The sequence below is a fragment of the Ailuropoda melanoleuca genome, chromosome 7 (genome assembly GCF_002007445.2).
Source record: "Ailuropoda melanoleuca isolate Jingjing chromosome 7, ASM200744v2, whole genome shotgun sequence".
NCBI classification, from domain to species: Eukaryota; Metazoa; Chordata; class Mammalia; order Carnivora; family Ursidae; genus Ailuropoda; species Ailuropoda melanoleuca.
Genome location: NC_048224.1, coordinates 69,719,580 through 69,736,239, shown reverse-complemented (window position 1 = coordinate 69,736,239; position 16,660 = coordinate 69,719,580). Strand labels below are relative to the sequence as shown.

General features: G+C 44.2%; 1 protein-coding gene across 1 annotated transcript in view; it reads right to left on the bottom strand.

Moving 5' to 3' along the window:
* Nucleotides 1-16,660, bottom strand: part of MTUS2 (microtubule associated scaffold protein 2) — a 640,692-nt gene that overhangs the window by 354,402 nt on the left and 269,630 nt on the right. Inside the window, exons 6-7 of the mRNA XM_034665023.1 lie at nucleotides 13,544-16,015; nucleotides 6,654-6,894 (exon numbers count right to left, since the gene is read on the bottom strand). Of these exons, the coding sequence (XP_034520914.1) occupies nucleotides 6,654-6,894; nucleotides 13,544-15,772 (2,470 nt within the window). The 5' untranslated portion in view covers nucleotides 15,773-16,015. The remainder of the gene's footprint in view (nucleotides 1-6,653; nucleotides 6,895-13,543; nucleotides 16,016-16,660) is intronic.

Below are 16,660 nucleotides of genomic sequence, written 5' to 3'. Positions count from 1 at the left end.
CAAGCGTGCGGGTCCGCGGTCTGTCCGCTCCCCCTTGCAGGTGGCTACCGCTTCCCGGCGCCCTGACACGGCGGCTCCCTCCCCCTTCTGTTTAGCTTCCGATATCTGTGCGCGGTTTCACGGCTCCCCGCTTCGTACCTCGATACTCAGCGCTGGAGATGTTCATTTGTAGAGATCCAGATGTATCTTCCTGCATCTCAGGCTGATTCCATGGATATTCCTGCTTGGTCTGGTACCTATCCAGCTCAACTCAGGGGACCGGCTGAAAAAGGTGTCCCCTACTCCTCCGCCATCTTAACCTCCTCCAGGTGGGGATTTTAATGTGCACTCATCTTCTCATAAGGTGAGTTCTTCCTGTCTAGTTCTCGGAGGTTGTTCATGTGAGCACAGGCTCTTGTTTTAACCTGTTTATCTCCAGACAAAGAAGGTTGGCAGCTTTTAACAAGGTTGGTTGCTTGTATTTTAGAGTCTCATGACACCCACCCAACCTTACAGACTGATTGTAAAGATGTCTATTTTCTCATTTAGGCCTGTCTCCCTGCTGTTCTGTGGTGAAAACTGGGGCCATAGACACTCCTGACTCCTGCATATGTACCCCTACTGCTACTCCAAGCACAGATTCCCCAAGGTGAGACCCTGCTCTGTGTGCTCCACTGACATGTCCCCACCTGCAACTAAAGGCATCCTCTTTGGGGTTTTCCATACTTGACAGCCACTCCTCAATTATTATGGTTTGGATTCACTGATGTTTCTAGATTTGTTAAAGATAGTATCTACATTATCCTCCTATTGTTTGGGAGGGGACTTGTGAGAAAAGAAAATGGGCAAATTTCTTAACTCCACCATCTTATTTGAGGTCATCTCAAGAAAACTAGAGGTGTTGAAAAGAGATAGGAGGGGGAAAAAAAGAAAGAAAGAGAAATAAAAGAAATTGGAGAATAGCCCTAGAGACTCCTCTAATGGTTCCTTCATTAGATTCTTTGCCAAGCATCTCACCCAAAGGATGTGTAAGACTAACATCTACACAGCTTTAATCCCGTGGCTCTCCAGAGGTGCATGAACTTCAGATTCTAAAGTTTACAGTCCCTGAAACCCCCACTGTGCCTTCTTGGGGCCTCCCCAGCATCAGTACTCCACCATAGTCCTTGTTGCTTAGTGCCAGGTAAGCTAAATTCTCCAGGGAGATAAAAACAAGCAAACAAAAAAACAATGGATGTCCTTGGAAAATGGATTAATTTTGATAAAATTCATTAATAAAATTTAAATTTACCATACCCCCCAGACCTAGACTTCCACTGTGCAAAGAGTTTCAAAACCTTATTAACTTTTTCATATACCTCTTCAGCCTAAATGGTATCGCTGTAAACGGTAACTGGTATTATACTAAGGCAGGTGTCGAGAAACTTTTTTCTTAAAGGGCCAGACAATAAATATTTTAGGCTTCTGGGCAATTTCTTGTCTCTATTATAATGACTCAACTCTGAAAGCAGCCATAAGCAAAAGGAGAGCAAATGGGTGTCGCTGTGTTCCATTAAAATGTATTTACAAAAACAGTTGCCTAGCCCAAGGACCATGGTTTGTCAGAAAATCCACAGACATTGGTCTTATCCTTGCTTTATAAAGTAAAGATACTGCAGTGTAGTAAGATTTAACACAGGCAGTTCAATGATGTAGTCTAGCGTGGGGGTTAAGAACATGAACACGGAGACAGTCTTGAGTCAAATTTCTGCCCCATAGTTCATGAGCTGCATGACATAAGTTATTTCCCCTAAGTTTCCCTCCCTTCACTTCTAAATCAAAACTAACAATCATACCTAACTCAAAGTAGGCACAACAAGTGTTGTATAAGCCTCCAGCAGCACCCCTTAACCCCATTAACACTTCTGCAACAAAATGCGTAGATACACGAAGCAGTATGAATGAACATACAAATATTCACAATGGTTATGGCTAAGCAGTGCCATCGAATGAATGAAAATCTTTTGTTTTCATAGGCTTTTGAATTTCATAATTACGTATTTGGCTCTTTACGCTTGTATTTATCAGTTATATTTTCTTATTTTTAAAATCTTTTTTTTTTTAAAGATTGATTTTAGACAGAGAGCATGAACGACCAGTCGGGAAGTGGGGGCAGCACAGGGAGAGAGACTCCTGAAACAGATGCCCCACTGAGCACAGAGCCTGACTCAGGATTCCATCCAAGGACCCTGAGATCATGATCTGAGCCGAAACCAAGAGTTGGCGGCTTAATTGACCGAGCTACCCAGGTGCCCCTAAACTCATTGTTTATGCCCTTACATGGTCAGTCTATTGGAATCCTGATGTTTTTCTTCCTGATTTAATTGAGTGCTTCAAAACAAAGAGAAGTCAATTTTAATGTAGCCAATATGTCCACATTTACTTTTGTGATTTGGGCTAACTCACAGTAAATGTGCAATCAGGGATTACTGAACAAAGGAATGAGTTTTCCTTTTCCTCCACAGCTCTGTGAATTCTAGCCTTGGGTGAACCACATTCTCCCTGGCTGGAAGATTTCTTTCTTTTTTCTTTTCTTTTCTTTCTTTCTTTTTTTATAATTTTTATTGTTTTATTAGTCACCATACCGTACATCCCCAGTTTTTCATGCAACGTTCCATGATTCATTATTTGCATATAACACCCAGTGCACCATGCAATATGTGCCCTCCTTCCCTGGCTGGAAGATTTCTTGCAGTGAAGGAACAAAATGAGAGACTCCTTACAGAGGTGGTCAACAGAAGGGCATGACTGGAGGTGAGCTTTCAGACTGCTTTAATATGGAATCCTAGCTGTCTGGCTTTTTCTTGTCCTTTTTATTCCAGAAGGATGTTATGCAGCTATTTCCCTTCATTTCCTGCTACAGTCTGAAAGTTAAGCCCTCCTACCTCTCAAGTTAAGAGACGCCATTAGTAGTTTTTTGGCAGATAATGACTTTGGCTCTGTGTTTAATGGACCTTCATGAAATAAAAAAAAATGATAGTTTTTGAGGAGAAAGGGAGTATCTCCTAAGAAATCATGAAGAAAAATGGAAGGATTTCTGCAGAAAGGAAAGAAATAAATAAGACAGGCGTATTGCCAGAGCAGGTCCTGGTAGCCTGGGGGACTCTAGCAAAGTTGCCTAAGAAGGGAAAGGGCCTACTGCCTGGAATAAGCAAGGAGGCCAAGCAAAGGGCCACTGGCCTGGCTCCATAGCCCAAGGGCTAGTGGGAGCACAGTCATCCCACCAAAGCTCTCCAGTCTCTGGAGCAAGGACTTCTCATTATCTGTCTCTGAGCCTATGACACGTGATCCTTCCAACAGCACTAAGAAAGGATTTCACATTTTCAGTGTCCTGTAGGAGTGACGCCCATCATTGTCACAAGGCTTTGTTAGGTCATGTGGACACATATCTCTCTAAATTAAGATACCCAGGAACCCAAGAAAAAGAGTTGGAGTCTTGAAGGAGCAGGGGTGGAGAAGTCCCTTATATGTGTATTTCTGGGGACTGAGCTGAACACTAAAGAAGTGTCAGCCTCAACACAAATGTGTGAACACAAACAAGTCATCCTCAGAAAGAGCTCAAACTGCCTGCCTCTTCTGGGTAGTGGTATTTTTACACAAGTGGTATATGCTTAAAGACTTTTCATTAGTCAAAACTTGACTACTATTAACTAAATCTCAACTAAGTTTATCTTCAGTAATTTTAAGTTTTTCCAAATTCTATGCATAAGTAAAACTATTAACATTTGTTACATCATGCTATTTCAAAGCTCGTAATTCAACTCCACATCAAATTTCTAAGTTACTGGTGAAGGTGAAATCATGCTGGAGACAATGGCGGCCAGTGGAGGGGAGCATCACGGCTGTAAAGACCAGCCATCTGCTGACAGCTAACTTTCAGATCTCCAGCCAGCCCTGTCCTCTCAACTCTGGATCCTACATGCAACGCTTTATCCTCTAAGATGGCTGACGCATTTCCACCGCAACACATCCTGAGTGAGCTCCTATTCTCCGCTCCCAAACCAGCTTCTCCCGCACTCTCTGAGTGGCAACTGCATTCTTAGGGAGTCACCTTCTACTGCACTTTTTCTCTCAGAGCCCACGTGCAGTCAGTCAGGAGCCCTGATGTGCTCTACCTTCTCACTGTGTCCCCTCACTGCCTGCATCACCTCTTGCCTGCTCCCTGTTTTATCCTCTGTCCTCGTAGACTTAGAGGGATCCTGTGTCCACGAAAGCCAGATCATGCTGTCCAGGCTCCAAAGCCTCCAATGGTTTTCTCACTCAGAGGAAGAGTCAAATCCTCAGAATGGTTCCTAAGCCTTATGCAATTCCTGCCCCCCGCCACACACACACACACACACACACACACACACACACACACGCCACCAACCTCCTCACTTCCCATCTTCCCTGCTTTCTCTGTTCCAGCATCCTGACCTTCCTGCCACCTCAGGGGCTGTACCCTGGTTCCTCCCTCTGCCTGGACACTCCACCCCTGATATCCACGTAGTTCCCTCTGTCATCTCCTCTGGGGAATGTTTAATGGTGACTTCCCAACCACCCTATTGAAAATTGTAATCTCCCTCCTTCTTTCCCAAACTTCCTATATCCCTTCCCTATGTTTCATTTCCTTCAATACTAGTTATTTCTCCCAACACACCATGTAATTTATTTGCTTATTAAAAAACAAAAAAGACTGCCTCCATACTAAAATTCAAGCTCCATGGGGGCAAGGATTTTTGTCTGTTTTCCCTGCTTTATCCCCTTCACCGGAACAGCACTGACATGTAACAGTCCCTCAGTAATAATTCTTGAATAAGGGACTGAATCACATAATTGCCTTGGAGTATGTCTGATAATAACAGGTAGGTCCATTATATATATCCATATATCGATATCTCATGAGAACCATCAGAAATAATTTTATTTTTATAGAAGTGCTTGTCAAAAAAAACTATTAATAAAATATATTTAAAAATATTGTTCCTCAATATTTACCTCAGGAAATGGCAATTCATGAAGTAATATAATGGAAACTAGGTTAAAAAGTTCCCCTCCACTGATAATAAAAGAAATGCAATAATAATAATAGGAGGGAGGAGGTGGAGGGGTGGTAATACTCAGCACTGGCAAGGGGATGGAAAGAAGTACTTCCAAGAAACACCAGTAGGAAAATAATTGTTACAAGTTTTCTAGAAAATTCCTTGGCCTTAAAAAAATGTTTGGATATGCTTTAATACAATCATTACACTTCAAATGATTGAGCTAAGAAAACAATAGGAAAGAAGACAAGTAAGTATACACAAAGATTCAAATCACGACATTACTGAAAATAGTGTACAGTAAGCAGAGCTTGACTGCCAGTAATTGGGGCAAGGACTCAATCAATTCTGACACGATTCCTCACCTTCTCCCATTCTTCCCACTTCCTCAGAGAGGCTGTCCCCAAAGCGTCTCCACCCCATTTAATCTTCTGGCTGTAATTTCTTAAAACGCTATGCTCCTTGCTTTCATATTTACAATTATGTATTTATTTTTTTGGTTTTTTGGTCTATTCCATCCATTAGACTGTAAGACGCATAAAGGCAGAAGCTCTCTGGTTTGTTCACTGCTGCAGTCCTTAATTTACAACTTCTGGCACATAATAAGCACCCAAAATTTGTTGAATAAATGAATAAATGAACAAAACAAAACATTATGCTGCCATTAAAATATTTCTGAAACACTGATGACCTAGGAAACGTTTACCATGTATTAGTAGAAAAAAACCAAAATTCGCATTCAGTATCATTTTAACTATTGAAAAATGCACAGAAAAAAAAATCACACTGGAAGGAAAAAACTCCATAATAATAACTCTCACTGGTGCTAAAAATATTCTAAGTATTATTACTTCCTTTTCCATATTTTTCTATATTCAAAATATTTTACACTGGGGACGTATTATGTCTATAATAAAATAATACATAAAGCCTAGGGGAAACCATGGGGACAGAAGAATGGAGACAGCAAACAAGTCAGTGCGGAGAACTCCAGGAGGGGACTGGCCAGCCACGGCGGAGCAGGAGAGCACAGAGAGGCAGCAGAGCCTTTCCGTAAGCAACTATGGAGTGGTCCAGTGAACCACATTTGTAAACAGATGAAGAGTGTTATGGTCAGTGCCGGGCTGTAGGAAGATCTCTCTGGCAAACTACAGCCCTCAGGCCAAACCCAGCCCCCTCTCTATTTCTGTGAATTAAGTTGTATTGAAACACAGCCTCACTTGTTCACTGATGTACTGTCTGCGGCTGCTTTCATGCTAAGTAGTTACAACATGGACCATTAAGGCCCAGAAAGCCTAAAATATTTACTATCTGACCCCTTACAGAAAAACTCCGCTGGCCCCTGGTCTACAGGCCGTATCGGAGAAAGGAGAAATCGGAAGAAGTGAGGAAGGGGTTGCAAAGGCCACCCTTTTGAAAGTAAGGTGGAAGATGACTGGTGCGGGCGGAGCAGTGTTAACAAGTATCTGTATCGACAGTCATATGGAAGAGCAGAAAAAGGCTCCTCTCAGAGGGTGAGAGGCATTTGCATAATACAGTAGACAGTTACTGCCATTTTCGAGAATTACTACTTACAAGTGCAGCAGGAGAAGTAGTCATGGCTGGGTCACTTACCCACAGAATCGGAGCTGTAGAGGCTAGCAGCTGCCGCGATGGGTCCTGGTGGGTGGATGGCACTCGCTGAGGACCTCTGACTCGCAATCAGGATCCTGCTCTTTGCAGATGGTAAACGGGACATTGCACCCAATCCCAACTGGGGCTTAAGGAGCATGGCCGATCGATAGAAAGTTGGAGGAACTTCATAATGAGTATAGGAAGGAGAACAAAATTCTTCTTTTCCGGGGCGTTCTGTAACCTATGATAAATGAGCAGAAGCTTAATCAGAGAAGCACATGTCATAGAATGAGTAGGGAATGAATTCAGGAGATCAAGGCTCCAGCAACAGCCACTCTGGCACCACGCTCCACCACTGGCCACTTACTGTCTTGGGTTCCAGGGTCTTCATCTCTAAGTTAACAACACAACTGGAGGACCTCTCAGGTCTCTTCCAGTCCTAACGCACTATAAATGCACATTTCACTGGGAAAACAACTCACTGCAAAAGATTTTTAAATCTGATTGCTACAAAATCACTGGAATCTCTGCAAGTAGCCAATCTATAAATACATAATCTCAATGAAGCAGGGAAGGAGTTTCGCAAATGTTCGTAGAATTATGAAATTTTCATCCTTCCTAATGAGAAAAGGCACAATGTTTATGGTAACCTACTCTTAGGATAAGCAGGTGAACCACCTTACCAATTTCTGTTGTCTTTACTGCGCTACTTAGGAAATAAAATATGCATTGTTAACGTGGGAGAAAAGGCTGTTCGGAAGAATAAAGCAGTTGATGGAAAAATATGTTTTCAGGCCTCTACACTCTGTTCACATAATTAAAAATGAGCGTCTGTGAATCACCTCAACTGTCTTCCCTAGTAAGGTGGGGTGTCCATGAATGTTTGGTAAGTTTCACTACAGTGGAAGTTCTAGGGCAGAATCTTATTGACTGCTAAATGTATAGAACCTAGAATGGTGTCCAGCACATAAAGTCAACAACTGTTTATTCAATAAAGGAATCGTGTCTCCATTTTTACCTAAATTTAATAACAATACTGTTACTTTTCCCTATAGTCAACAGTTTGGGCTAGAACACAACCCTTTATATATGTAATTCTATACCCACAGAGTCTGTTCATATTATCAGTGTTTCTTCATATTAAAAATGAAAAAATGAGACAACTAAATAATCTTTATTTCCTTTAAGTTAAAAAAAAAAATAGTGCCAGAGGCTACGAAAGAAAAGACACATCTGTGAACTCTGCTTTCAATCACAAAACATTTTATGTGTCAAACATTTATCTATTCAGGAATCACAAGCATTTAGCAACATTCTTTAATAGGGGCTATAAAGCTTTGATACAAGATGTTGAAGAGAAAAACTCTTGGGGCGCCTGGGTGGCACAGCAGTTGAGCGTCTGCCTTCGGCTCAGGGTGTGATCCCGGCCTTATGGGATCGAGCTCCATATCAGGCTCCTCCGCTATGAGCCTGCTTCTTCCTCTCCCACTCCCCCTGCTTGTGTTCCCTCTCTCGCTGGCTGTCTCTATCTCTGTCAAATAAATAAATAAAATCTTTAAAAAAAAAAAAAGAAAGAAAAACTCTTAATTTGATGCTCTTTTAATGTTGAAACAGATACAAAGTTCTCCTTAAACTGACATTATTGAAACAAAAGATCAGGCCTTTAAAGTTTTATCATAACTACATTGTAACATATGCATGATTGCTCTAGTAGATAGGCTGAATTCAGGCCACAGCAAATTATATTCCTATGAAAGACATTCTAGTTCTGCTCTCTGATAAATTTTTGACCATTCCCTACTTACCCTCTTACTATCAACCTTTGGCTTTTCTATTATATTTATGTTCCTCTATTTTTTTCATTGTAGTTTCTAAAATTCTGTTGCCACTGCTCACTGCTTCCAGCACGTGCTCTCATGAAGACGCGACTTCTGTCCTACATCTGTCAGGTTGTCAGGATTGCAATATGCTGATCTCAGTGATTACTTGGTTCGTGGAAACTGGAGAGTCAAAAACCCAGCATGCTGTCACTCAGAAGTGGCCTTAATGATTTCAGTCCCTTCAATGCCTCTCACTTCGTTGGGTAGTTTGTCTCTGATAAGATGTAACAAATTCTTTAAGAAGGTGAAAAGTATGCCTAATTTGTGTTTTTGAGAAGACAAGGGAATCTACAAAAAAAACTTGACACTCAGTTCTTTCATCTTTACTGACAGAATACAGGTGTCACTGCACAGCTATGAACACATAGTGCTTAACCCCAAATGATTTTTTTCTCTCCTTCTCTAATGGAGTATTTTTAGAGAAATAATTTTGAAAGCAAACTAAAAGATCCTTGTGACTTCAAACTCCTAAAATCAATCAAGGTATACGAACAAGTTAAGTTCTTCCTAGACTGCCCCTCTTCATATCTGCCCTGTCCTGTTTTCAGTGGGTTGGGCTGGGCTGGGCAGACACACGGTAAATGTGGAGGCTTCATTGATAAGCCACTGGATGGCTACTGGGAGAGGACTTGTGATGGTTGATCTTCACAACCTGGCTTGGTCACTGTGCCCAGATATTTGGTCAAAGATTATTCTAGATGTTTATGCTTTAAAGATGAGATCAACATTTAAATCAGTAAACCCTGAATAAAGCCAATTATTCTTTATCATGTGGGTGGGCCTCACCTAATCAGTCAAATGCCTTAAGGGAAAAAAGACTGACCTCCCTTAAAGAAGAGGGAAGTCTGCCAGCAGATGGCTTTTGGACTTGAACTGCGGCATCACCTCTTCCCTATGTCTCCAGCCTGCTGGCCCACCCTGCATACTTTTGATTTGCCAGCCTCCACAATTGTACAAGCCAATTTCTTCAAGTCTGGATAGACACTTCCATAATACATACATACATACATACATACATACATCCCTGTATAATGGGAGTAAGAAGGGAGACCAGCCCTAATCAGACATCTGTATGTTGCAAGTACACGACCTCACCCCTGTCCTCTCACTCCTGCTCCCCTCCTCCCACCTCTTTGCACCAAAAATGCAAAGGTATTCCCCAAGGCGTCTGTAGAAAGAAGTGCCCCAGAGACCTCAGGATAGGTGCAAGCAGAAAACAGTCTAAACCAGGAAGCATATTTTATCATCCTGCTACAAGCAGGTCCAAGATGATCTTCAAAGCCACTTCTGGAAGCTCTAAATGTCTGTATTGTTCCTGTCAACAGAGAAAGGACGCCCTCTCTCAGAAGAGCCCTTCCTCTGACTTCTTCGTTTCTACTAATGCTAACCAGCAGGAATCTGTCAATAACGATGAAAGAGTCTGAAGCCTGTTTGGGTTTGTACTGTTGAGACTTTCCCATTTATTAAAAAGATATAGGACGTCCACAATCGAAAAATACTTCTGTTGCAACTGGTCAGAAATGTGTTCTTTCCCTGGAGACTGGCTGAAGCCATCCTGTGGCGAAGTGGGGCTCACTGGCAGGGGAGGTGGCTTTGAGACCTCCCTGCACCAGGCCTGAACACAGGAAGGGGACCCACTGCATTTCGTCAAGTTGCAGCTCTAGGAGCAAAGGCAAGGGCCAGCCTATTGATTAAAAGAGGATTACAGCAGAAATTAGCCCAGTACAACACCTGGGTCTTCTCTGTTCTCTCCTGTAGCCAGAAGACAGGGACTAGGTCTTGGACACTCTAATTATGGCAGAAAACAGTCCCCGGACAGAGGGGCTGGTGCACAGTGGTGCTGCTGGCCCCCACCAATGGGGCCTTTCCAAACCCCTCAGAACTACTAACACCATACAAACAGCCATGCTATCCCATTTCCTTGAGACTCATGTGGCCTCTAGAGGATTAAGATATAGGAAATATTTTAGGAGAAAATGTGCGTATAATTTAGAAGTTCCTATATTTTATAGAGGGAGAAGCAATACAGAAAAGACAGACACAAAACCAAAATCAGTAAGGGTCACAGAAAAAGAACTGCAGACAGTAACAGGATGTTTGCCAACCTCTCCACATAAAATTTCTCTCATGTATGTGTTTTTGCAGAGAAAAATCTGGGGGATCTTTTTGGGGGGTGGGTGGGGAACCAAATTAGTTTATTTGAAGAAATGGTACAAATGAAAGAACTTAAGTGGTTATGTTGGTATGACATACAGAAAAGGTAAAGGTGACCCCAACACGCTTGGTGACCAGGGGAGTCATCTTAGTGGCCAAGGAGAAGCCAGCCTAAGGGTTAGCTCTCATCACTGTCTCCCAGGGTGCGCTTGTCAAAGAGATACTCTGCTATGCCAGATTTGAGGATCCAATCTTGTACAAGTTGCTTACCTCTGCTGTGACTCAATGAGAAAAAAAAGTCTTTGGTTATTTAACCCTTTGGTATCCGCAGCCCTGGGGAGGGTCGGATGGCTACCTTTTAGAGGCCTCACAAGGAACATCCCTGTCTTAGCAAAGAGCTTAAGGTCAGAGCCTGATCCTGAGCCTTGGAGGCCCAGGTGAATAAAGTTTTAGAAATTTGAGAAAGACTCACATTAACTTAAGCTCAGAGACTGATGTATAAGACCAGGGTGGCAATCTGTCCTCAGTTAGTGAGATGCCACTGCCTAGGGCCAGACTCTTCATGTCCTTTGGCCAGAACATCCTCTCGAGGCTGACCTCTGTGTGAGAAGCCCACCTAAAACAGGACAGCATGCAACCCTGAACAGCAAAATGAGCCTCTGCCGAAAAGACTGGACCCCTAGACTCTCTAGTTGGTGTTCTCTCTGTAGGGATGTGAGGTGGGAAGTCTCTCCAGCAGGCCCAGAGTCAGAAGACAATGGGTGAGCTGTGTGACTCGGAGCTAACAGCCTGCTCCAGGGCAGAACAGATGGTCAGCTGCTGGGGCACCTGGTCAGTGCTAGCCTTGGTCAAGATCTGCTGTTTAGAACAGAGTCACCTCTTTTGCTGTGCCAGAGCTGACAACTTCCGCTCTGAGGAATACATTCTGTAAATATGTCAGTACATTGAATCAGCCTAATGTCCAACTTTGGACTTAGCCTTTTTATCTCGAAGAAGCTTTGGTTGACTTTTGTTTGGATCCAACATATGTGAGTTCATAATTCAGCCACCATTCAACATTTTCTGACCACACAAATATGTCAAACATTGGTCTAAACTCTGGGGACCCAGCAGAGGGGGAAAAAACAAAAAACAAAAAATGAAAAACAGAAAGAAGTCCCTGTTCTCATGGATTTTACATTCTAGTTGATGCAGCAAAAACAGAAAAAGTATATACGCCAGATGGAGATAAGCACTAAGAAAAAAATAAACCAGAGAAAAGGGTCTCAGGGAAGGTGAGGTGTCTCTCCAGTGAAGGACATTCGAACGGAGACAGAAAGTAAAGGAGACAGCCACGGGGATCTATGGAAGAAGAACATTCCAAGCACAGGGTGGTGCAAAGACCCCGAGGCAGCAGAGGGAAAGAGGGTGAGCACAGGAAGGAGAGGAGCCTGGGGAGGTTATGGAGCCAGGCTGAGTACATCCTAAAAGCTGAGCCATCCTACATGCTTAAACCTGTGCTCTGAGTGGCCTGGGCAGAAGGATGTTAGGGAGAGAAGTGATCTGACCCAACTTTTACCTGATCACTCCAGCTGCCATGAGGAGACTGCTTCGGGAGACAAATCTGCCATCTGAGCTCTGGGACGACAACTCGCCTCGCACCCAGAAATGAGAGGGGCTGGATTAAGAAGATGTGGTCCGTATATACAATGGAATATTACTCAGCTATCAAAAAGAACGATTTCTCAACATTTGCTGCAACATGGACGGCACTGGAGGAGATAATGCTAAGTGAAATAAGTCAAGCAGAGAAACACAATTATCATATGGTTTCTCTCATCTATGGAACATAAGAACTACGAAGATCAGTAGGAGAAGAAAAGGATAAAGGAAGAGGGGGTAATTAAAGGGGGAATGAAGCATGAGAGACTATGGACTCTGAGAAACAAACTGAGGGCTTCGGGGGGGGAATGGGATACACTGGTGATGGGTGGTAGGGAAGGCACATATTGCATGGTGCACTGGGTGTTATACGCAACTAATGAATCATCGAACTTTACATCAAAAACCAGGGATGTACTGTATGGTGACTAACATAAAATAATAAAAAAAAATTATTAAAAAAAATGAGAGGGGCAGCACAGTGACAGAATTGGGAGGGGGGAAGAGCACCTCAGCACTGTCCTTGTTCTGTGGCTTTAACTGAGCTGCTCAAACCCTCCAAAGCTGCCTCTGCATCTATACAATGATAAAAACTGTAATCCCAACCTCCAGAAAATCACTATAAGGACTAGTGAAGACTGATAAAGATGAAATGTTATGTCATGTGGGTTCAAGGCAGAGTAGGTGCTCAACTAAATGTGAGTTGTCATTATTATTTTGACTCAAAACAAAGACATGCCTAACACGCGATTTGCCATTCGTTGTGGTTTTCCCATGAATGAATATGAGAGCCTCCCGTAAGGAAAATACTCCCCTTGAGAGGATGAAGTCTCACCAATTTGAACAATATATTTATTTTGGGCTTCTCCCCCCATTGATCTGGCTTAGAAAAGACTTAAGCTGACTTATTTAAACATGGAAGCCAATTTAAGTGCATGTTTATCTAACCTCGCCCGTTTTATGCTGAGTGGAATTTAAATGAGTCTCCTTGGGTGTTAACTACTCCTCAGCACAATCATCAAGCTCTTCTGGCCCAAAATGCGCACTTGTCTAGAAGCCCCTCTGGGTAAGAACATCCGTTTCCACACACGTGCATCCATCAAAATCCGCCACGTGCGGAGAGAGGATATTCTGGTTTCACAGTTTACACTGAAAACACGTAACAAACTTTACACTGTTTGCCTTAAAGGTCATATCACAATGACATTCTCTTACCTCCTGCAGAAACTTCTCACTCATTTGACTGAAATGGTGTCCTGGGGGCTTGATCCCAGACACCATCAACCCAGAACTGAAGACCCGGGGCTTTTGCAAGTCCGGCTTGTACTTCTCATAGAGGTTGGCAGACGGCTTCAGCTCACCACCCACTGCCTTCTCGTCTTTGGGAAGAGGCATGGTACACGTGGGCGGGGCATAAGGAAGCCCCACGGGAACGAGCGAAGGGTCCACCTGGCCCAGGGCCTGAGGACTCCTCCTGATGTAGGTGATGATCTTGGGCCTCACGTGCTTGGGCTTGGGCAGAATGATGGGCTTGGGTTCTATCCTTTCTCCTGTTTTTTCAACCTGGTGGTCCTCCATTCCCTCCTGGGAGGAAGGGGTGTCCTCAGAATGTGGGAAGACAGGCTCGGGGATCCCACTGGGGCAGGTGCTCTTGTCAGGCACTTTCAGGGGGGTGTTCAACAACCGTGCACTATCGGTGGGGGGTGCGGCAGCCGAGGGTGCCCTGGCATCCGCACCTAATGCGCCTAAGTCCTGAACACTGCTACTAGGTGGTGGAGGCTGGTGGGTCACATTCACAGTTGTCTCTGGATGGAGGGGTGCCAGGCCACTGAGAAGAGCACCTGCTCCCCCTGGGGTGCTTTCAGTCTTAGTTGCACTTTCTAGGAACTTCCTATCTTCTGCAACAGATGGAGGGATCTCTTTGCTGTCCCCTACTTCTGAGCTGCTGCTCTGAGGGCCGAGGGGCTCCGGGACCCCAGTGTTGCTCTCTCCAACAGAAGGATCTGAAGTACAAACCGCCGCACTGTCCATGTTCCCATTGTCCAGTGCGCTCTCCTCACTGACATCTGACGGCCTGCTGTCAGGTGGGTCATAAGGAATAAAAGGACCATGCCTATCACCTGCTGAAATGCTGCTGGATGCCGTTTCGCCCAACTTCCTAGCCGCACTTGATGAAATTTTGCCAGTGGGCTGCTTCTCGGCAGCTCCCAAGGAAGCAGGGCCTGGTGTGGGGGGGCTCTGAGGAGAACCCTCGTCACCTGGGTAGACTGCTCTCTTGTCCTGCTCACTCCTGCCTCTTCCCACACCAAGGTGGTGGCCACTGCTGTGTGATGACAGGCTAAGGGCACTGGTGGCAGCCTCCTGCTGTGCTTTGCCACCCGGCTCCTTTCTCTCGAGGGGTACCATGCTACCTTCCTTGGGGCATCCCAGACCCTCGGCCTGGACTGACTTTAACTCCTGCACAGCCTTGGGCGGGACAAATTTCAGCTCTGGCTTGAGCTCTCCCTTTCCCTGACCTAATTGTGCTTCTGGCTTACTCAGGACTCCCTTCAATGCTGGAGGTGAATCCAGCCCAGGCTCTGGATGGGCAGAAAGTGAGGTGCTCTCATTGCTATCTTTCGGTCCATGTCCCCCCTCCATGTGGGTCTCTGAGGGGGTGGTCTCCTTGGTTGCTGAGGTAGATGGTTTAGGATGACGCACACTCTTTCCCTCTGAGGTACTGTCAGCCGGAGGAAGAGCTGCCCCTAGAGAGGGGGCGGTCAACATCCTCTGTGGCCCCTCCCCACCACTGGGCTCCTGACGTGGGGCTTCATGGGAGTCGAGCTGCATGGGCTGCAGACGCTGCCAGGTCAGGCTCCCGCCACACTCCCTCGTGGGCATGTCCACGACAACAGCAGAGCTGCCTGCCCTTTCCAAAGAATGCCTTCTCAACTCCTCATTGTCAAGGGTCTTTGCCAACTTATCCTTAGGAGCATGCCGGGGAAGTTCAGCATCCCTTTTAGCCAAAACCTCTGGACTGGCCTCCGCCATAATGTTCCTCCAACTTGACAGACTTGGTCCCTGAACACTGCGAGGGGTCTGTAGGATATCTGTGCCTCTCTCCACCATGTGCTCTTCATTTAGTCCTCCGTGGACGGTCGAAGAAAATTTAAAATCTTTCAGGCTGGTGGGGCCAGCCTGCGATCCTCTCCCAAAGCCCTGAAGTTGGTGAAATTCCTTATTGAAATGGGTACTGTTCTCTGGCTCGCTTGAATTTGCATTTCCAATTTCATCTGCCCGGTCACGTGTCTCAGACTCATCGTGAGAGGAACTGACCTCCAACATGATTTGATTGGCATTTGTATCTCCCAGACCTAGGATACTCTCATTATTATTTTTCACTCCATTTCTGTTGTCCCGCAACTGAGTGTAACATGATTTCTTCGGAGCCACTGGGAGGCTCATTTTCCACCCTTCACTGGGGGCTGCTGGCCATGCAGTCCTACTTAATGGAAAGGAGCTTCCTTCAAGCTGCTATTTGAGTAATAGGAAATTCTCAAGCTGCTTGTTGCCCCCTGACAATGTCACATTGCAATACTACTTTAATCATTTTCGGAGCAGTCTTAAAACCAAGCATTGTTTTGACATACAGCGGGATGACTTCTCTGTTAGGTTCCTGCTGAATGAGAGCCAATTAGTCCATAAGACCTAGAGAGAAATAAAAATAAAATCATGTTGTTGGCACTGACAAATAGAGATTCTCAGGAGAAAAAAGTATGGAAAATACAGATTTATTCATCACTTTGATATTATTATTTCATTCACTCAGTCCATAAATTTCTCAAAATCCTTTCTGATAGGGCGCCTGCTGGCCAAATATGAGGAAATTAAACATAAAAATGATTAATGTTAGAAATGGATTATTAAACATATTAAATCTTAAATTCAAATTTTAAAAATCCACAGGTTCATATTAATACTGATTTAAAAGGCTGGAGGAGAAGGAAAAGCTCTTCTTCACAGAATACCACCAACTAACATAAGAAAAATCATACTGTTAGGGAAAAAAAATCACCATTTTTCCATCACCAAAGTAATAATTATCTTGCAACCAGTGGTTGCTAAAAACATCAGGTGAAAGATTATTGGGGCACAGGATATTCACAGAATCGGTACCATTCTCCAGATTACTTTATTTTTATTTACTTATTTTTTTTGAGAGAGAGAGAGTGAGTGAGTGCAGGTGCACGTTAGCCAGGGGTAGGGAGGGGCAGGGGGGAGAGAGAAAAAGAATCTTAAGCAGGCTCCACGCTCAGCATGGAGCCCAATGCAGGGCTCGAATTCATGGCCCTG